The sequence below is a fragment of the Falco naumanni genome, chromosome 6, assembly GCF_017639655.2.
Source record: "Falco naumanni isolate bFalNau1 chromosome 6, bFalNau1.pat, whole genome shotgun sequence".
NCBI lineage: Eukaryota > Metazoa > Chordata > Aves > Falconiformes > Falconidae > Falco > Falco naumanni.
In genome coordinates, this window is record NC_054059.1 from 70,746,395 (window position 1) to 70,768,488 (window position 22,094).

The following is a 22,094-nucleotide window of genomic DNA, read 5'->3' on the forward strand; positions in this document are numbered from 1 at the left end:
AGGTTTTCCATTGGACAGCAGTGTGAAAAAAGGGGCATTAATGAAATTATCTTGACCTGCACATGGTTTTGAGTGGAAAGATGATTAAACAGATGTTTATACAGTGACTATGGTTTGTGATGGAGGGCATGATGGTATTTGTGGAGCCTGCAAGACAGCATTATGTCTTTCAAGTGAACAGGGCTCCTCTTCCACCTGTTTCTTAAAGGACAAATAAAGATAACATGAGGTGATCAAACAAATTGTTTCCAAACTGATTTTTTATTGCTATTACTGTTCAAAAGCTGTGGTGCTTTGGAAACATAGTTCTGGGTGCTTTTCCATAGGATATGGGTTGGGCTCTTTGTGTCCTAGGAGGTGCATATATTGGGGTAGTTCTTCATGACTTCATAGCTGGGTTCTTGGGGTCTGACCCAATTTAGGACATTACCAGACCATTGCTGAGAAAAGTGTATCATGAATTGCCTCTTGAAGGGTATAAATTAATATATCTTTGAAACCAAACCTTCCTGGACCTGATGGAGGCTTGATGAGGGCTTCTGCTTAAAAAAACACCAAAGGGTTCTATGCGTGAAGATCAGAACTGGTGAAATCTGTCAAGTTGCCCCATAAGAAACTGGAGGCTGTTTGACTATGAGTTCATCCCTACAAAGTGAACAGGCTTGTCACAGTTATGTTAAGGGACTTATTTCATTTCCTGCCAACCCCCCCCAACCCCCCCCCCCCCCCCCCCCCCCCACACACACACATAGTCTGTGTGTATCCAAACACTGTGGTGATGCCACAAATATACTGATGTAGCTGTGGTCCTTCATCACAGCCCTGAATGACAGGGAGGAGTGTCTCCAGCTGAAGTATTTTCTGAAGACAGCATTTCACAGTGTGTCACACAGGCAACGCCAATAGGACCTAAGGAACCATTTACCCAGCTCCAGGATGCCCTTTTGATGCTCAGACCCACCAGCATGGAAGTCTGACTCAAAGGCTTAGAAAGTTTTGTCTGAGTAAGTACAGGGACTTGAGGAGCTACAGGACCCAGTACAAGCCTCCCCAAAGGGAGGGGGAAGAGACAGCTAAGCTAGTTGATGTCTAATTCAGAAAGAAAGAGCAGTGAACAACCTGTTTCAGAAAACAGGTGAGGAGCATCTGCTGACCGCCTTCTTCCTCCATGGACCCTCCTTGGCCACCAAGTCAGCTTGAGACATCTCTATGCATCAGCCATACTTCCCAGAGCTGTGTTTTCCTACAAATACCTAGATTTGCACACACTGGGTTACAGGAGGCACCTCTGCACATTTCACTGTGTGTTTACAGGTCCCATGAACTTCACAACCAGGGAAAGCGGTTTTAAATGTGTGGAGCTGGAACCACATGAGGTGGTGCAAGTTCAGAAGTGGCTGCTTAGGTTAAGCTGAGTATTTAAGATCAAATATGAATAGGCTGAATTAGGGTTGGCTAGGCTGAGTGTCTAGAGTAGCTTGAGGCTATGTCTGAATCATTGCTTGTCAGGGAAAAAAAGGGTGTTCAGCGTGGGAGTAAATGTTCTCTCAGTTGGATGTTCAGAAGTGAAAAATCTCTTCCTTCAGAATCCAATTAATGGTTCCAGTTAATAAAGAACAAATGGCCAGAGTACTCATGCTTATATGTGACAAAGAGATTAGAGGTTGGGTAGCCCAGTAGAGTCAGACATGGTCCTAGAAGCTGAAATGCCTTTTGTTCCACTCCCTGTTGTAAGGAGAGGGATAAATTTCAAGCAATGACTTGTCATTTTGGAAATGAAAAAGGACACAGAGAAAGTGAGCACTGGAAAAAAGTCAAGCTGTGCTATAATTTGCCGGCAGAGCTGAAGCAGAGTAAAAGTCTCTCTAGCCATACGATCAGAGACAAAGCAGAGTTGCTATTGTAGTACGATGGCTTTGCAGGGAGCATCGGCACAGCCGACGGACCAGTATTTGGCTGTGGTGTTCAGGAAGAAGTAGGGTCCAAAAGTCAAAAATAACTGGGAATGGCGTCGGTGGAAGCTAGTCCCAGAGAAGGGGAGAGCCTTATTCAGTACCATCCTTCCCTAAATTCAGAAAAGTGGCACATAAAATCGGGGTGACATAACAGGAACTTCTCAGGAGGCTTTTCAGCCTGTGACTCTGCTGTAAAATGTGAGAACAGCAAACACAGTATTACAGTTCAGAGAGAGAAGAAAAACAAAATCATCCAGGTGAGCATGATCTGATCTCTCTATTGTGCAAGGCTTTGAGAACAAACAGGCGAGCAAGAATACAAAAGAAAATGCATCATGAGTTCTTTGCTGAGTCGATTTCAACAGACCGACCTGATGAAATGGGGTTTCTTAGTAAAGAGGAGGTGTCAGAGCTCATCAAATGCACTTCAAGAACATTATGAGTAAAATGTTCACAAAAAACTACTTTAGATGAGGTGGAGGGGATTGATAAAGGCACTGCAAATTGGCTGAAGTATAACCTTGAAAGGGAAAGTGTCAGGTAGGAGGGAGGTTACTGAGAAATTTTCTGAAGGGTCATTCTTAGAACAAAATTTTAATTGTGGAAAGGTGTTGTGCTGGACCCAAAGCTAGCACATGCCATTGATACAGCAAAAGGTTGAGGTAACACACAGAAAGAACTGGGTCGTCATAAGGACTGGAGTTATAGAAATGAGATTCACAGCACAAAAAATCATGAGATTCATCGTGTAAAGTTGCTCACGGTGTGAAATTGTGGCTCAAATGCAGGAAGGCTAAACCCAAGACTCTGCTTTTGCAAATACCTTTTGAGGGGTAAAAAGAAAAGCTGTATTAACCTGGTCACACAGAGATCTGGGCCAATAATTTGATGTAGCTGTGGAGAAGGCAAATGCAACGGAGGCATCAAACTCCTCTGGATAGATTCAGCACAAACAAACTCTGGACAGAAACAGCACAGAACTCACGCATTTGCAGGTATCTTTCTTGTCCTGAGGAGCCCAAATACGGATGCAGGAGTCCAGATGCAGTCCCATAAGCACCAAGCAGAGGGAAATAATCACTTCCCTTGATCTGCTGTCCATGCTTTTGCTGATACAGTCCAGCACATGGTTGGCCTTCGCAGCTGCAAGGATACCCTGCTGACTCATTGAATGGAATGTTTGTGGCTGGTGATGTCACTGGAAAGAAGACGTTTTGGAAAAAGGATGTGGATTTATACAGTGAAAAGGAGGAAATGTCACCCTGAGGGAAGATAAGGAGCTGAAGCAGAGTGGCTTGTCAAAGCTTTGCACTGGGAGGTGAGTCAGTTCAGGGTACAAGTATCTTCACAGGGAGAATGCACCAAAAAAGCTGTTCAACTGAACAGAGGAAGGTGTAACCTACTGATGCTTCTTCTTTAAACGGACTAAACTTAGAAAGAAAGCTTAGTTTTTAGGAGTGAGAGTAACACATAATGGAAGTGGTGATGTCTTAATTTCCTGAAGTTCTTTGACTCATGACTAGATACTCTTCAACAGGGAAAATTTTCACCAAGAATGCAACTCCATGGAAGTCCGGAAGATCCAAGTGTATTTACACCTCCTCCTTACTTTACTACTTAGAGACTTTGAGATCTTGAGCTGCCCTAGGGTGTGCCCATACTCTAATTTAAACATCGCTGTGCTCCTAAATGGTTGACCCTGTCCCAGGACCTGATGTGTCCCAGGAGTTTATTCACCAAATCCCAAGTGCAAGTTCAGGAGTTACCGTGTACCAAGGAGCATGCCCAATAGGCATTTTGGGTAGAACTACACTGTTTTGGAAGCCAATGAATTTCAATGTCAAGGTGATGATCAAACCAGGCCTTCTGGTCTGTGGACCAGGAGATGGGCTGTGGTGTTATTTAGTTTGTAGCAAATGAAGATGTTTGAGCAGCTCAGCAGAAAAGCAGACAGCAAGATGAACAAAGGCTGCATCCTTGTCGCCACAGCTGAGCTAAGCTATCCTTTTGCCATCTCCTTGCTGCACAGCATAAGGCTCCACTGACTTAGACATGCCAAGGACTTGGATTCAAATTTTCAACTGCAAAGAGCCAGAGGAGAGGAGTCAGGACATCCTAATTCCTTTCACTGTCTCGCTGTCTGAGCCATTCATGCCCTTGTCTTTCCCTCTTCTGGTTTAAATGAAGTAGGAGCAGTGGAAAAAGGGAGGTCCTCTGGGTGCCATGAGCCACAGATCACATCTTGCTGGAAGAACTAGGTGAGGACCTTTATCTGTTTGTATGATAACTTACAACAGAAGGGTTTCACAGACAGCTTGTAGGTATCTGGATACCACAGACAGCTTGTAGGTACCTGGATACCCTTGAAAGGCAATAGGATATGATGGGATGGGATAGGACGGGGACAGGCCAGTTTTCTTAGTGCCTTCCTTCCCCCTTGAAAATGTGCCCAAAATAATTTAATACAGGTGAAAAACAAGTGGTCTAGCTTAAAACCAGCAAAGACCATAATTCTTTAAATTGCTGGATAACTTCTCCCTAGTTTTAAAGAGGTGTCAAGGTACCCGCTTTCTACTACTGCATCCATTGCACCTGTCTTTCCTGGAGCACCTCATCAGCAGTATCATACAAGTCTAACTAATCTGGCAATTGCCATTACTGCACAGTAGAAATCCTCCATGCCCCATACTCTGAAGTAGGCTAGACCAAGTCTGTGTTCACTGGTAAGTATTTTGGGAAAGATTTGCAAAAGCTGGTTATTGCAAGGTAAAGAGCAAGGGAAAATAAGCCCAGATTTATATCATGATGATGGACTATACATTTCTTATTACCACTCTTGAAAATATTTAATTTACAGAGGTGGTACAGAGGCGGCCTGTGTAAACAGAACAAGGATCACAGAGGTCACTATGCTTACCAGGAAAAATCTGGAAAGAAATAAGCCCCATGAAAACATCTGTGCAAGGTATGCCTGGGGACAAACAATTCTAGAATTTCTGGGAGTGGAAAATTAATTACATCAAGGCTAGGTTGTATCCAATTCAAGAATACAGTGAAAAGTATGTTTTGTGAAGAAACATAAAAGATCCTTCCCCTCCTTTGCTGGTTTTTCTCCAGCTCTGCTGTTTCTCCTGTGATGCAGGTTGCTTCAGCATCTTCAAGCAGTGGTTTCTTTCATGTGTCCATAGACTCATTCAGACTTATCCTGTCTGGTCCTTGTGACTTAACTCCGAGGAGGAAATTATAGCTGTTGGGTTTGTATCCAGAAAAGATGAATCCACACAAATGCTGCAGCTCTTTGTGCTGAGCCAACATGAGCTATGAGTGTGGTGTTTGAGTGAATTCAAATGTGAATAACTTGAATGAGGGATTCCCTGTTGAACATTTATAAGAAAATACATATTCGACATCTATAAAATAAACTCTGCATCCAAAAAAACCCGCAGTTGCTTATCAAGAAAAAAAGAAGCTGTTTAGTATAAAAGTAATGATTTTTTTTTTTCAAAATTCCAGTAAACTGAATTACTCATTTTAAAAGGTCATGAATGGTCAGTTGCAGAAATGAGCAGAGTTATTTCCCTGTAGTGGTCGTGGGAACCAAGAAAAAGGTAGAGTGAAAAGCAAAGGGAAAAAGCAAAGAATGAAGGAGAGGGCTAGGAACGTATGAACGTGTAGTGGCAAATAGCTGGGGGGGGAGGCATGAAAAAGAGAGAAGGAACAGAGAAATCTGGAAAGAGGATAAGCGAGTGACAGGTGAGAGACTGGTAAGAGTCTTTCTCCAGTTTACTCTTCAGCAATCTTAACATAAAAAAAATTATGGCGATTGGAGACTGTATTAAAAATTGTCCCACTGCAGGTTGTCCAACAAGAAGACTCTGAACGTGATAATTCCTGATTTTAACCTTCCATCTCTGTCTGTCCTCTATAGCTTGCTAGCTGCTGTGTTACATAGGTGAGTATGGAGAAAAACAAGAGAAAAGCAAAACAGCACAGAAAATACTCATGCATGGAGGGCAGGGGAGATCTTGGTGCGCCAGCAGCAAAGAACAATACTCATCAAAACCAAAGATAGAGATATTGGTGCTTAGAAATGGACTCCTGCCACGAGCAGCACGGCAGGAGCAGAAACTTGAGCAAACCCATCTCCAAAGAGGGTTGTTTGCTTGCCAGCATGTGCAATGTCACCCCGACCCGCTGGTCCCACTCACAAAGGCACCTGGCAGCCGTGCTCCAGTCGGCTTATCCTCACCGCTCACTGGCCCTTTTCACCAACCCGGACACGCGGGGGCAATTCCCCCTCCTCCAGATCCGGCTGCCAGGGCTCTGCCACCAGCACATGTGGAGCCGTCGGGCACGGCTCTGCTCGACCCAGCGCCAGCCAGGGCTGCCGACGGCGGAGCTGCTCCCCGGAGGCGCAGGAATGAAGCCCGGGCACCTTTCCGATCAGCTCTGGACGCGGCCTGCAAGGCACAGACACAATGCACAGACTTGGGCAGCAAATCTGTCCCGCAGGATAGTTTTCAGGGTTCATCCATCCCCAACCAGTGCGTTGGTAGTGAGGTTCCTCAGGGCCTCAGGGGTCTCCCCCAAACACAGTGCTCTACAACATTTTCATCACACTCATTTGGCTGGGTATTTTGTCTCAATTTTGGTTTGGTTTGGGTTTTCCACCCCCAGTATTGATCATTGCCTAAAGGAAATGAAGTAAAAATGGTTTATGAACAGGAGTTAATAAGTTTCCAGTTACCATGGTGATGGTAGGAAGACATCTCAGAAAGCTGTTCTTAGTCCTGAACTATCCAGGGTCTTCATTAACAAATTGCATAATGGAATAAAAATTGTGCTTGCCGAATCTGAAAACAGCAGGCTGAAAGGGGATGCGGCACATTAGAGGACACTGGAGATTGACATTTTTTTGCAAAATACAGGAACAATCAGTGTAGAAGGTAAAATGAGCAGTATCTGTCAATGCAGTGGTTCTGCAGGTGAGGTCTGGGGCTGCAGTGGGCAACAAGGTGCGCACAGTGGTACAATGCCATCCTACTATGGAAAAGGCAGAAATCATTCCTTCTAAAAAAATCAACAGGATTATCACTTGTCAGGCACTTAAGTGAATCCATTTATTGCTCCAAACTGCTAGACTTCCAGGTAGCGTGCTTTTTTACTGCTCAGGGCACCATACTTCAAGATAAGGTGGAATAGTTGGACAGACCCTAGAGATGAGATGGTTAAGGGACCAAGAAAATATGATCTGTAACAAAAATCTGGAAGAACTGAGATCATGGTGACAGGGGAAAAAAAAAGTGGGGGACATGATGCCCCACAAATCTGAAATAAAGAGTACATAGGAAGGGAACAATGCGCTCCCCATGTCTAGGGCGGTGCAGATGAGAAATAGTGGGCTGAAACTGCAATGATGACAGTTCAGTGTTGTCTACAGGACAGCATTTCTAGTGGCACAGAGAATGATGTCCTGAAGGAGGGGAGCTGATGCAGGGGACACCAGTTGTTGTTGGTATTCCCAAAGAGGCTTTACATCTTTCCAAGAGGAATGATTATGGTTGTGAGGAGCTCTGCCTGGGGGATGTGGGGCAATGACTCTGAGGACATCTACAGTTCCATGCATTTTTGGTAACAGCACATAATCATCATGGTTGCATCTATGTTGGTAAACTGAATGGTACCAGGGCCCACTTGGTGGTCCTAAGGCTGGTGGGTGTACCCTAGCCACATCTATAGTATTAAACTCTCTTCCAATCAAAGCAGGATGACCACATCCTTGTCATGTTGGAAATCATACCTGTCCCATGGAGACATATGAAGTGCAGTGGGAAATGCATTTGCAAAAGTCTCAGAAAAAAGCATGGCCAGGTCTGTGCTACAAATTTACCAGTGGGGACAGCCAGCTTGCTGTGTCAGGCTTCAGCACAGTTTATTTATAAGTCAACCACAGAAGAGTAAATCATGCTATAGAATCATAGAATTGTTTAGGTTGAAACAGACCTTTAAGATTATCGAGTCCAACTGTTAACCCAGCACTGCCAAGCCCACCACTAACCCATGTCCCTAAGTGCCACGTCTACATGTCTTTTAAATACCTCCAGGGATGAGGAGTCCACCACATCCCTGGGCAGCCTGTGCCAGTGCTTGACCACCCTTTCAGTGAATTATTTTTTCCTAACACCCTATCTAAACCTCCCCTGGTGCAATTTGAGGCTGTTTCCTCTCGTCCTGTTGCTTGTTACTTGGGAGAAGAGACTGACCCCACCTCACTACACCCTCCTGTCAGGTAGTTGTAGAGAGTGAGAAGGTCCCCTCTGAGTCTCCTTTCCTCTGGGCTAAACACCCCCAGCTCCCTCAGCCGCTCCTCATCAGTCTGGTGCTCTGGTCCCTTCCCCAGCTTCGTTGCTCCCTTCTTATCAGGCACCCATCTAGCCAAGTGTCTTCGGTCTGACAGTGGTGAATAGATGATGCTTAGGCAAGTGGAAGAACATGGCAAACAAAGAGCAGATGTGTTTGGAAACCCATCCAGTTCCAGTAGTCTAGGGTTTAGGGGTTGTTGAGTTTGATATGGATCCTTATAATTGTACTGAGTGCCCCTCAATGGATTTTATGGATTTCATGAAAAAAGTATAGAATAATACAGGGTGGAAGGGAGCTCTGGGGGTCATCTGGTCCATCCAGCTGCTCAGAGAAGAGAAAATTTCAAAGTTAGATTGACTGCCCTACTTGCTTTCTTAGCACATTTACAATTTCTTACTCCACAATATCGATGGTAATGAGTTGCGCCATCCTGTTGTGTGCAGTGTGGAAGAAAAACGTCTTTGTTCACTACATCACCCTTTTGTATGACATCTACTTCTCTGGTTGAGAGAAATGGGAAATCATAGTTGTCTTTTTGTTAGGACAGTTACTGTTTTGACACTGCTGTCACATATTCCCATATACCCATCTTCTCCTATGGTGGAAGAGTCCTGGTATAATTACTATCTCACTGTCTGAAAATAAGCCCCCAGCTTTCACCATCCTTGCTGCCATCCTTTGTACCTCTTCTTGTCCTACTCTACATGTGCAGAGACAGGGACACCAAGCAGCGTGCACAGTACATACCGTGAGGTACCCTCGAAACTGTTACAGGGACAGTTACAATTTTTGCCAGTGCCCATTCTAGCAAATCCTAACACTCAATTTCCCTTTCTGACTGCCTCTGGATGCTGAGGTGACTTTTTCTTCTGAAGTGCTCTTTGGGAGCACCTGTTTCCTGGAAAGTGAGAGTAAGTTTGCCACCACTGAGTCACGTTTGCCATCTGCTTATGCTGCCACTCAGTGCTGAGACCCTTCTGCCTTGCAGGCTCCTTTCAGTTAGCTTTCATTTCACTGTTCTCAGTAACCTTCTGTCAGCCTCAGAGCTCCCCTGGCAGCAGGGATCAGGCTATCTCCACCCCAGAAACTAAGCACACTTCAGACACCAGAGCTGTCTGGAGGATTTGTGAGGAAGAAGTGATGGCTGAAGTGCCTGCAAGTGGTTGGCTCATCCAGGCTCCTGGGAAAAGGCTCTCAGTTTCAGTGCTTCTGCCCATCAGTGGGGTGAGAGGGGGCAACAGAACCGGCTACATTGAACATGGCATTTGCTAAATTTATCAGATGGATTTTTGCAGTCATAATTCCCAAGAGGGTGATACATGGGCATCAGGTCCTTCCCAAGTCAGGGCTGCTCACATCAGGGCCCCTCTCAGCTTGTCCAGCTCCTGATAGTGACAGATCTAGACAACAGAGGGAGGGTTATCGGTGCATCATGGCCATGGCTCAGCCCTATTGCATGCAGTTGCATCCCTGCCAAAGGTTGAGAACGACCTGAAGTCCTTTGATATTGATCTTGTTTCCTATAAGGTCCCTCTGCCCTAGCAGATCTATCTACTCACCATTCACTCCTGTCACACTCCATGGTTTTCATTTGAATTGGGTAGTGATACCAGACCTGGGGAGAGCAGGGGTTTGCCAACATACCTAGATGTTGGGTGGAGGGGCTGGTGGTTGTGTTGTGCAGTGAACCATGAGGGAGGTCCCGTGAGCAACAGGACCTCCTCCAGAACCCTCCTCTCTGCTCAGAAATGCACAATAAATGTGAGGCCTTGCCACTCAGCAGCTCCCAGCTCAGGCTGTCTCCGACCCTCCTCTCTCCAGCCTTGCTGAGATCCCAGCACAACTCCAGCCATGAGGTTCCTCTACCTTGTCTTCGCTGTCTTCCTACTGGTCTCCTTGGCTGCCCCAGGTAAGAGGGTGAATTGCATTGGAAGGTGACCTGGCCAATGGTGGGAGAACCAGAGTGAGTGAGTGGGACATGTTTGACAGGCAGCTTGAGCAAATGTGGTCTCTGTTGGCCTTAAAGGTGGTGATTTTGTTGGCCACGTAAATGTGTAGCACTTTAGGTATACAATCGGGTGCTGGTCTCCTGCAAATGTGCTGATGACTTGGTTACCCCAGGTTGTCTTAAATGGGGCTTTATGTTCCTGTGCAGACAAATGAGTCTTTAAAGAAAAAATCACTTTTAAATACCCTGAGGGTAATTTAAGATGTTTTAGATATTTTTGACACCTTCTAGGCCAAGGTGAGCTGAGCCATGGTGTAATTACTTTAGCCATGGAGTACCAAGTAAATGCTGGGAACCTTTTTCAGAGACACCAGCCTCCTGGATGTTTACTCTGCTCAGATGATGCCACCTTTTGTGTCAAACCAGTTCTGAGTGTATCTTTAGGGTCCAGTTCCCTTGCATTTCGAATGTGCAGTGCTGGCAGGTATCCCTCCAGTTCTGCTTCTTGCCACCCTCTTCAACAGACAAAAGGGAGACTGGGGGCTCAGAAGGGCTCCCAGTCCAATATCCATTCACTCTGGACATAATTCCCAGCTATTTTGGGCGCTTGGTGTTTGGCACTTGAATCTCTTTTAACACATGGAGGTCAGATTTTGGTTACCACAGGAACTGCCACCTGTGAAACCCTCCATATTTTTTGGAACACCGACTCATTTTTATGAAATAAGTTTGATGTGGCTTCTGCTGTTTTTTTTTTGAGACCACTGATCCTATCCCTTAAGAAGAGGTGCAAGACATGTCACCAGCCGGGGGGAGAGGGATGCACAAGGAGTTTCTCAGGCTTGTGCTCTTCCAGGTTCCTCCCTGCTTTGGGGCTGGGCTTGGGCAGGAGTGTGGATGTGTGGGAGAATGGAGCAGGACCTCCCTAGAGGCAGGGTCCCATCCTTCTGACCGCTGCCGCACCTAGACCTGGAGGTGGTGGGAGGGCTCGGCAGTGGGGAGCAGAGGCACCTACCCTGACCCAACCACTCTCCCCTGCCTCCCCCTTGCAGGCTACGGGCAGATAAGGAAGCACTGCCCCAAGGTGGGGTACTGCTCCAGCAAGTGCAGCAAGGCGGATGTGTGGTCCTTCTCCTCTGACTGCAAGTACTACTGCTGCATCCCACCCGGCTGGAAGGCAAAATAGGAGCTGAAAAGGAAGCACCTGGGGAAGAGGAGGCACCGTGGAGGCTTTAGGAGCGTCTTCTCGACTGCCTAAGCTGATTGTCATCCCCTCCTCTCAATAATTAAAAAGAGAAAAAAAAGGAGATGTAACTGTGGTGTGTGTGGTGTGGTTACTTGTGTCCCCATGATCCCACATAAAGCATTAGGACAGGTTCTCCAAGCCCAGCCCAAAAGGGATATCAGCAGCATGTCTCATTGTTCTTTTTGCACAAAATTCATGACAAAAGTGCTAAACATATGGAGTTTTCCTCTCTGTTTCCCACAGTGAATTCAGTCAAAGGTGGGTGAAAAAGGCCTGGTTGGAAGAACACCCTCCTGGGTGTCCCTTTGCCCACTGAGCCTCACAGCAAAACCTGTGGGTCTCGTGTGGGAGAGAGCCTGGTTCAGGCCCAGGGCTCAGAAAATCAGTATGCATCTGAGATCCTGGCAGGCCTGTTGTTATCATGATGGGGTAATGAGCAGGAATGGATGGGTGCAATACTCCACATTCCCTTCAGCATCTTCCAGAGACCTCTAGAAGAACCTTTGGGAGAGCACTGTTCCTTCCATCTATTTCCCAAAGGCTTCTCTACTGAGACCACCCACAAGAACACCTATTGGAGTCATACACAGGTGCCTGCTGTGGGCATACAGCCGCCCTAGAGGGGTCTGTAAGAGGGCTATTTGCAGCAGCCTTTTCTGCTGTGGTGATTATGTCCATCCTTATCTGTCTCGGCCTCTGGAGTCACCGCAGGTACCTTCCATACTGAAAACTGCATCAATGTCTTTTTAATGATGTCCTGTTTCATGTTCCTGTGTCCTAGCTGTGGTTTTGACCAGGTAATGATCAGGTGATGATCAGGCATACCGAAATCTTGTAGCATCTGAAGGTGGGGATTGTGTGGAGAAAAAGGCACAGAGTTGGAGAAACCCAGGAATTGTAAGGGAACACAATGAAACAAAGCAAAGATTGGTGAAAGCGAAAAATGTAGATAGAGGGACCTGAAAGGGAGCACTGAGAGATGACCCAGCAATGACCAGCAATTGCTGAAGGCGTTCAAGGAGCTACCTGCAAGCATGATAAACCCACACCAGCCTGTGGCAGGCTTCCACCTCCTCCTCTTCCAGTAAAGACAGAGCCAGCACAAATAAAGCCGATACCATTCCCAATGACCTCCATGGACCTTGGGTGGGGAATGGATAAATGGAAAGGGAAAGAGAAACACATAACCTAAATCTCTGCAGCAGATTAGAAAAGGGATTGCCAAGTGCCTATTTTGTTTTCCCACTCAGTCATTCCTAGAAGAGGAACAAAATCCATCTCTGACAGCTTCATCTCTGACCTCCCAGTGAACTTCAGTGTTGTCAAAATACCTTCTCACCAACTCTGGAGAAACTGTAGTTCTCTATGTTTTAAAATTAGGCCACTGTTAATAATTTTTTTCAGGATGTTCTCTGTGCCACTGATCCAGGACTTGACTTGGTGTATATGAGCCCAAGTCTTGAATCACCAATGTGTCTTGATACCCTGAAGTCACTGTGGAAATTCCCAGTTTCAGGAGAGGATCTTTCCTCAGTTGTCATCTGTAACACCTTCCTAATGCATTTTCTTTGACAAGTGAATTTAATAAGAAAAGCAAAAAAATCCTTGGGGTTCACAGGGGTCCAGACAAATCTGGAAAAGAAACCATGTTTTTTGGTGATACAGAGAAACCCTTGTATTTATAGACCACAACAGAACATTCATGGGTGGGATAATGACATGATCGTGAATTGCTGTTGTTTTTCATCTAAACCCACATCACTTTAATGCAATAATTTATTCACCCTTCCCATGTGAAGCTTTCATTGTGTTCCATGGGTTGAAAGGGCAGGTATTTTGGGAAAAAACACCCTACTCTTTGTCTTTCCTATCTGGCAGCTAGAGTAACTTGAGGAAGTCTGGTAAGTACCAATTAAAACAGCACCATAAATTGCAGCTCCAAAAGAAATGGTGTTTTTCTGAGCCCTGCTCCTAGAAGTTGCAGGTGATAATAGGTTGGACCCTGGTTGTAAGATTCTGCACCCCCACCCCCCGCTGTTTTCCTCTGTATTTTATTTTCAATGTCATGTAATGACTTCTGCAGAAACATTTTAAAGGAAACAAGCTGCATAGGGCAGCAAAGAAACACTTTCCACACAGATCTGGAGATACCATATTGTATGGTATTATACATTTTAAAGATCTGTCTTTTCTTGTAGTGACAGTCAGTACATCTGCCCTGGAAGAAAGAGGAATGCCAGGCATAATGAAAACGTCTGGCCCAATGATTCGTGTTAATATGCCCATCTGCTTCTCTGTCACTCGTGCCGACATAGAATCGCAGGCGGCAACTGGGGCAGAGTCGGCACCGTCTTTTTTGCATCAGGATGCAGACCTTTCTGGTTGAGCACAGTTTGTATAAATAGCAAAGCAATGACCCGTCAGGGCCTTTTCTAATTGATGCTTCCTCGATAAGAAGGAGACTGAAGGCTCACCAGATCTCAGATTTCACTCTCCAAACGGTGCATGTGAGTCTCAATGCCTCTAACTCTTCTCTCTTCTTGCATGGGGATATTAGCTGTCATTAAGAGGAGGTAAGCACTTTCTCCCTGAAACGGGAACACCAAAAAAGAGTGAACAGAAAATATCAAAATGTCTGGCTGAAATTGCCAAGATTTATCAAGCAATACAGTATAATGATCACAGAATCATAGGACCATAGAATGGTTTGGGTGGGAAGGGACCTTAAAGACCACCTAGTGTCCCCCCACCACCACGGGCAAGGACCCCTCCCCCCAGCCCAGGCTGCCCCCAGCCCCGTCCAGCCTGGCCTTGAGCCCTGCCAGGGATGGGGCACCCACAGCTGCTCTGGGCAGCCTGGGCCAGCGCCTCGCCGCCCTCACAGGGAAGAATTTCTTCCTCATCTCTCATCTCCATCTCCCCTCTCTCAGGTAAAGCCATTCCCCCGTGTGCCATCGCCACCTGCCCTTGCCCAAAGCCCCTCCCCAGCTTTCTTGCCGGCCCCTTTAGGCACTGGCGGGTGCTCTAAGGTCTCCCCGCAGCCTTCTCCTCCCCAGGCTGAGCCACCCCAGCTCTCCCAGCCTGTCCCCACAGCAGGGCTGCTCCAGCCGTCTGATCATCACTCTCTCTTCCTTGCCTTAATACTTGAATTCCCAGTCTCTACTGGGCAATGAAATAGCCACCACAGAGCCATTCATTTCACATATAAAATTAGTTTGATTTTTCCTGTGTGCATCACTCTACATTGATCTGCACTGAATTTCATCAGCCAGTTTACGAGCCAGCCACTGAAACCAGCGAGATCCTTTCACAGCTATCACCTTTATTACCCTGAATAATGCAGCACCAGTAACAAATTCTGCCACCTTTCCATTCAACCCCTTTTCCAGATCTTTTATGATCAAATTTAGCACTGTAGAGCCCCACAGCACTCCCTATGACTCTCCTGCAACTTGGCCCCAGAATGTTGGTCCCTGCCTCCTGCATCCCAATCTCTCTAGTCCTCAAGTCCTCCACCTCCTTCGGCGAGCTCTAGCAGGTTTTTCCTTTGTTTTTTTTTCCTGCCACGTTATTATATTTATAACTGGCAGAATCCTGGCTTGCAATCCTGTAGAATCTTTTAAGTTGGGGTTTGCTGTTCATTCTCTGCCCAAAATTTGCATCTCCCTGTCTTTGCATGGTAAATCTTTGTGAAGCAATAGATCACACAGTGCAGTCAGGAGTGAGCTGATTTCATCCCTGAATTCCCTTAGGACTTTTGGGGAAAACAATCTGAGTGCTGGTGCTGCTCGTTTCCTCTCTTCCACCTCCTTTACGTTTAAGACAAGGCCTTTGATGTGTCCCCACAAAGACGAGTTCAGCATGAAGACCTCCCTTCTTTCTTGCAAGGTGAATGCAGCCACAGTTATTTCACTTGGGTTCTGTGGAGTGGCCTTAGCTTTTATAGGCTTTGCTGCTCTAATCATCTCCTGCCGTACACGCTCTTCATCAGGCTTCCTGTTCCTGATGTCTTTGGGAAAAAGACTTATTTTAAGAGGTTTCTTCACCTTTTGCATGTTCTTCCTGCAATTCTCTGCTGAGTTGCCTTACTGTGTTTTACACTTTGTCAGGTACAGTTTACTATCTTTTCTATTTTCTGTGTTTGGACACAATTTCAACTGCTTCTTTCTAACAACCTCCCTCATCCCACTGTTCTGCTATGACCTTTTCCTTTTGCACTTTCTCAGGGCTTTTTTTAATAGGTGTCATACATTTTCTCTGAGTCTCCAATCAGGGGCCTTAAACAGCTCCCACAGTGCTTGCAAAGAATCTATTTGCAAGGATTTCACTCTTCGAGCTGTCCCTTTTGTCTTCTTTTTAACAATTTCCCCATTTTTATGTAGCTTCCTTACTGAAATTAAGCACATAAGTAGTGGCCTTTTCATCCCCTGTTGCTCCTGCAAAGATGTGGAGTGTAAGTACCATATAATCTGTGCTGCAGTAGCTCTCCCAGGGTAAAACTTTGAATGAAGCCCAGTATGTTAGTCAGAACCGAGTGCTGTTTCTTGGTTATTTAGCATACCAAAGGCACTGCTGAGAAATCACTTGTTATGTCTTTGTCTCCTACTGCTAGGTCAGTGAGCCTGGACCTGGGGTTTTCTCCCTGGAAACGTATGAAACCCCATGTAATCCAGTTATTTATCAGTACTGGCTTCGTAAGGTATAAATATTCAGCTATTTCTCCTGTTAAAGGTGCTTTCCACAACATAAATTTGCTTCTTAGCATAGCCAGAATTTAAGATATTAACAAAGTGAAATGAGAGAGAAAGATCATATTTGTAGCAGTAATGGCGACTGACCATGCTAGGAAGAAATGTTTTCTCTTTTTCTTGGACATTTGTTCACATCTGGATACCTTTGCCCAAGAAATTAATTTCTGGGCAACCAACCCTGCCCAAGACAAGGTCTGGGTACGGTTTCTGAGATCCTCTGTACCAGAGCTCTGCTCTTAAAGGGCAACTATGTCTGCCAACCCCACTTTGCACCATTGTACCCAAAGAATCATGCAACATGCCGCAAGTCATACACTTTCAGGGTGATGCTGTAAAATGTGTGATGTTGGGGGTTACTGGTTTAAACTATGCTTTTTCACAACCACCTTCTGAAAGCCTGAAGCCTCTATGAGCACCTTCCAGGTTTTTGTTTTTTTTGATGCTCAGCTTCATGATGCCAAGAGGAAGGTTTAGCACTTCTTGTTGGTGTAACAGCTGAATATTTCTCTCTCATTATGCCAGTCTGTTACTGATTTTTGAGACACCAGAGCACAATACCTGCCATTTTTACATTTTTTTTCTTTTGTACATGTTACCACTGGTATGTCTCTCCTCCCTGCTTTCAGTGTGTGTGCAAATAAGACTGAAGCGCTCTCTGAAAGCTTGTGGTTCCTATGTGGTCCTGGAGTGACAGCCTTTGTGATCAAAAAGTTACTGTTACTGGCCATCCTTAGAAGAGACCAGTCAATTTTTTGTTCCCATCAGTTCCTGTCTTGCCTCTGAAAACAGGCATTGAAAATCTCTTGGATGCCATTCACAGAGGGGCCTTTGATTCTCTTTGGTGGAGAGCAGCATGTCCATGCAAGAGAGACCACACTTTTGCAGCCAAAACATTTGCTTTAAGCAGCTGGTGTCGCTCACTCCTTGCTCCTTACTTGCTGCTTCTGAAGATGAATGCATAGCGTCTGCAGGATGCTCTACAATTGCAAGAAGAGATGAGTGGCCCAGTGAGGTTTGGGACATACATTTTTGGGCTGTCAGAACAGGGCAAACACAGTTTCTTTTTCCTTCAAGTGCCTTTCACTGTGGAAATATTAGATAGCTGCACTGCTCTTCTGAAAGAGGTGAAAAAGCAAAAGCCGTATTTAATGTTAGCACAAAGTGCACGTGCACGAAATGTTAACTGCTCTGTGTAGCAGGGCTGCACCCCGCCTGCTTTCCTTGCTTCTGCAGGAAGGGGAGGGAAGAGCCAGTTGCAGTGGATGAAGCCCCAGACTGCAACACATGCAGCTCCTGTGGCTGGGAAATGCAAGGTGAGCATTCAGGGCACCTGGGCAGAAGAGGCTAGGCAATTTCTTTCTGCCTTTCTTTCTTTTCTTTTTTTTCTTTTTTTCTTTAGGAAAAACCCTACATCATGTTTTTGAGAGATTCTCTACTGCAGGGAGCACTGGATTCCTCTGGGAGATCCCAGGTCCATTCTTCTGCCAAGAGAAGAGGTGGGATCTGAAAGTGAAGGAAGCCTGTCTCCCTCCCTCCTTGCATTATACCCATGTCAAATTCCAGGCTGAAACCCCCAAAACAGGACCCACGCCTTCCCTCCTGTTGTTTAGTGCAGTTGGAGGGTCCCTCTGATCCCCAAGAGGCTGCAACGAGGTACCCCAGGAGGTTACACAGCTGCAGATGATGGGCAGTAACAGCGCAAACAATCGTTCTCCTAACAACAGAAATTCCAAATAAACGTCTGGTGTTGGAAACCTTTAGCTGCAGAAACATTTTGAAGGCTGGAGATGCAGCAGAGCAAGAGACACCACTTCAAAACCCCACTTTGTAGTTCGTTCACTTTCACGTGGCTTTTCACTCTCCTCACACAATTCTTGTTTTCTTTTTTTTTTTTTTCTTGTGGGAGTATGGGAAAAAGACAACAAAGGGTTGTTTTTTTGCTGTCACTCAGTGTCTCCTTTTGCAACTTTTACTACTTAATCAAACTTTCAACCTTGTGTGTTTGTGAACTCTTCTCACCAACACATAGCTGTTTTGGGTGAATTTTCCTTCTTTTGTATAAGTTGTTGTTTGGGATCAGGTGGGGGTCAAGAAATTGCTGCTTTAAAGATGACATTCTGTGGTTCTCAATGGGCCACCCTGTACCAAGTGTGACATTTACCTGCTGCCTATCCCTGCTGGATCTCAGCCTCTGTCAGCTGGATGTTAACCCCCTCACACTCAGTATTTCACAGTGTGCACCTAGTTTGGAAAGAGACATATTTGTCTTATCAAGAAAAATAACAGAAGAAATCTCACAGCTTTAGCAGGATTCCTATACCTCTGGTCAGTCTTTAAACTGAGAAAGCTTTTAAAGGTGTCAGATTTCACATTTATCCCGTGTCCGAAGGATAAAATAAAGGAACAGGAGGATGCTCACTAGGTTATTTCTCTTTGCCTCAAAATTGCCTGGTACACAGTCATTTGGACCATGGTGGCTGGTGGCGAGGCTCTTGGAGCACCCTAAATTGCATGTACAGACACAAAGCGTGGATACACCTCTCCAGCAGGCAGCAGGCACGCCTTCAGGCACCGCGTGTTCAGACTCCCCTGGCAATTGGAGGAGTTTTGAACAAATACAGAAATTAGCCTTAGGAAGAAAAGACTTTTCCCCGCAACTCTGTGTACTAGTTGTAGTGCTAAGATCTCTGCTGACCATGGAGGATGCTGCAGAAGAGAGGAGACACAGACCTTCCCCCTGCAGAAATTAAGCAGCCTTTCCGCAAGAGGAAGAGGTCTGTATCACCTCTCTTCCCCTGCAGCATCCTTCAGTGCAACAAATACCAGTACAGCAGCCTTCTTCTGGGTTTGAAAGGCACCATGGCTGGAAAGAAACTTGTCCTATTTCCTGGAGAGCTGGGGCTGTTTTCTGTCCCATGAACCAGTCAGGGAGTTAACCCTTTTTGAGACAAACACCTCACCCTCCAGTATTGCACCTAAGGCTTGTCTGGCGGCCCTTTGCCAGGATGCTCTGAGCCCCCCAGTGGGACATGGCCCCATGTGTCCCTGCAGAAAGCCTGGAGTGAATGGTTCATAGGGCATAGGGAGGGGGACACCGAAGAAGTCCACCTTGCCTATTCTTCCACTACCAGTGACCCCCAGAGGAATAGTCTGGTCACAGGCTATGTTGAGAAGTCACTTGCTTTGTGCAAGGGTGTCCCGGACAGCCACACAACCACAAAACTCAAGTGGCTGCACTGGGATGAGGATGCTCTACAGGCACCCCCAGAGTGGGATTCTGAGAGTGCAAGGGGCAGGTGGTGGCTGTTTGCCTCCGGTCTCTACCCCCATAGCGGGACTGAGGTCACCATAGCGGGACTGATGGGGTGCTGGGATTCAACTTGTGGAGGAGAGAGACACACTATTAGGCAGACAGTCCTCTCCCAGACTTTGCCACCACCCTGCTTTGAAGCAATGGGAAAATCCCAAACGCTTTTCTCTTCCAGCGTGTTATTTTGGTGTCACAGGTCTGGGGCTGTCAGAGGTGTGTTGAGATCATGGTCCAGGGAGGTCTGGCTGCAGAAACTCTCCCGGCACTCCCCTCCTGGGAGCTGAATGAACCACACAGCACACAGAAATCATATCTGCCCATCTTTACTTCAAAGCAGTGAACACCGTTGCGGTCACACCATGAATACAGCGCTTGGAGCTCCTCCAGAAGTGCTGTTCTTCTTCTGCAACTGGATTCTTTTGCAATCATTTCCCCTTTTTGGGTGGGGGGATGCAGCAGTACATCTTCCCACAGGACTGGCTGAAAGTCCACTCGTCCCTTTTGGCACACATGTGGGAACAGTACCCTCCACAAGTGCCCTTAGATTGCCCGTACCCTGCGATGGGAGGGAGAGAGATATGTTAAAAGAGAAAATGTCAGACATTGTAGAGCCCCAGAAGATATCTTCTTGCTGTCTCCAGGGTGGTACTGATGCACAGGATACCTTTGGGTTTAGACCCACATAGGATAGGACCCATGCTTTCTGTTGCCATTGAGCTGGGGGACCACTGGATTCTTAAAAGTCACCCCTCTCTACACATGTCAGTACTGCAGCTTGCTGGTAATATCCCTTTGCATGAGCAAAAGAGATGGTCTCTCAAAGCGTGGCATTCATCTCATCCCAAACTGGGTGGGCGAGCTTGGTTGAGCAAATCATCAGCAAGAGCCAGGTGCAAGTAGATCTCCCCTGCCAAAGCTGGGTGAGATGAACTACCTCCCTCTGCCCCAAGGCACAAAAACTGGAGAGGGGACAGGTACCCGTACCCGAGCCTCCTGGGTCAGCCCCATTTTCTCCACCCCCACAAGTTGCCATCTTACCTGGGGTGGCCAAGGAGAAAAGCAGGAGCACAGCAAAGACCACGCAGAGCACCCTCATGCCTGGAGGCCAGCAGAGATCTCAGCACACTGGGAGCAAAGTGGGTCTGAGATGGCCACACTGGGGGACCTTGGAGGCCCTGGGTTTTATAGAGGGACTCCTGCCACAAGCAGCACGGCAGGAGCAGAAACTTGAGCAAACCCATCTCCAAAGAGGGTTGTTTGCTTGCCAGCATGTGCAATGTCACCCCGACCCGCTGGTCCCACTCACAAAGGCACCTGGCAGCCGTGCTCCAGTCGGCTTATCCTCACCGCTCACTGGCCCTTTTCACCAACCCGGACACGCGGGGGCAATTCCCCCTCCTCCAGATCCGGCTGCCAGGGCTCTGCCACCAGCACATGTGGAGCCGTCGGGCACGGCTCTGCTCGACCCAGCACCAGCCAGGGCTGCCGACGGCGGAGCTGCTCCCCGGAGGCGCAGGAATGAAGCCTGGGCACCTTTCCGATCAGCTCTGGACGCGGCCTGCAAGGCACAGACACAATGCACAGACTTGGGCAGCAAATCTATCCCGCAGGATAGTTTTCAGGGTTCATCCATCCCCAACCAGTGCGTTAGCAGTGAGGTTCCTCACGGCCTCAGGGGTCTCCCCCAAACACAGTGCTCTACAACATTTTCATAGAATCACAGAACAGTTTGGGTTGGAAGGGACCTTAAAGACCATCTCGTCCAAGCTCCTGCCATGGACAGGGACGCCTTCCACCAGCCCAGGCTGCTCCAAGCCCTGTCCAACCTGGCTTTGATAATTTCCAGGGATGGGGCATCCACAGCTGCTCTGGGCAACCTGTGCCACCACCTTGCCACCCTCACAGTAAAAGAATTTCTTCCTAATATCTAATCTAAATCTCTCCTCTTTCAGTTTAAAGCCATTCCCCCTTGTCTTATCACTACACATCCTTTTAAAAAGCCCCTCCTCAGCTTTCTTATGAGCCCCCTTTAGGTACTGGAAGGCTGCTTTAAGGTCTTTCCAGAGCAATCTCTTCCCCAGGCTGAACAACCCCAACTCTGTCAGGCTGTCCCCACAGCAGAGCTGCTCCAGCCCTCTAATCATCTGCGTGGCCTTCTCTGGACCAGCTCCAACAGGTCCATGCCCTTCTTATGTTGTTGACCCCAGATCTGTATGCAGTGCTGCAGGGGGGTCTCACTAGAGAGGAGCAGACGAGCAGAACCCCCTCCCCTGACCTGCTGGCCACTCTGCCTGTGATACAGCCCAGGATATGGTTGGCTTTCTGGGCTGCAAGTGCACATTGCTGGGTCATGTCCAGCTTTTTATCCACCAATACCCCAAGTCCTGCTTGGCAGGGCTGCTCTCAATCCCTTCACCCCCTAGCCTGCACTGATACCAGGGGTTACCCCAAACCAGGTTCAGGACCTCACACTTGGCCTGATTTTCATCGCATTGATTTGGCCCAAGATCTATTAGTGTAT

General features: G+C 46.9%; 2 protein-coding genes across 2 annotated transcripts; one reads left to right on the plus strand and one right to left on the minus strand.

The window, feature by feature from the left end:
- Window positions 1-10,169: 10,169 nt before the first annotated feature.
- On the plus strand, window positions 10,170-11,452 carry LOC121089785 (cygnin). The gene is made up of 2 exons (XM_040597313.1): window positions 10,170-10,227; window positions 11,319-11,452. Exons 1-2 carry the CDS (start codon window positions 10,170-10,172, stop codon window positions 11,450-11,452), a joined length of 192 nt encoding a protein of 63 aa, XP_040453247.1.
- Window positions 11,453-19,998: 8,546 nt separating this feature from the next.
- LOC121089883 (small basic protein 1-like) lies at window positions 19,999-20,669 on the minus strand. The gene is made up of 2 exons (XM_040597605.1): window positions 20,612-20,669; window positions 19,999-20,129 (listed from the first exon to the last, which is right to left on the minus strand). Exons 1-2 carry the CDS (start codon window positions 20,667-20,669, stop codon window positions 19,999-20,001), a joined length of 189 nt encoding a protein of 62 aa, XP_040453539.1.
- Window positions 20,670-22,094: the final 1,425 nt, after the last annotated feature.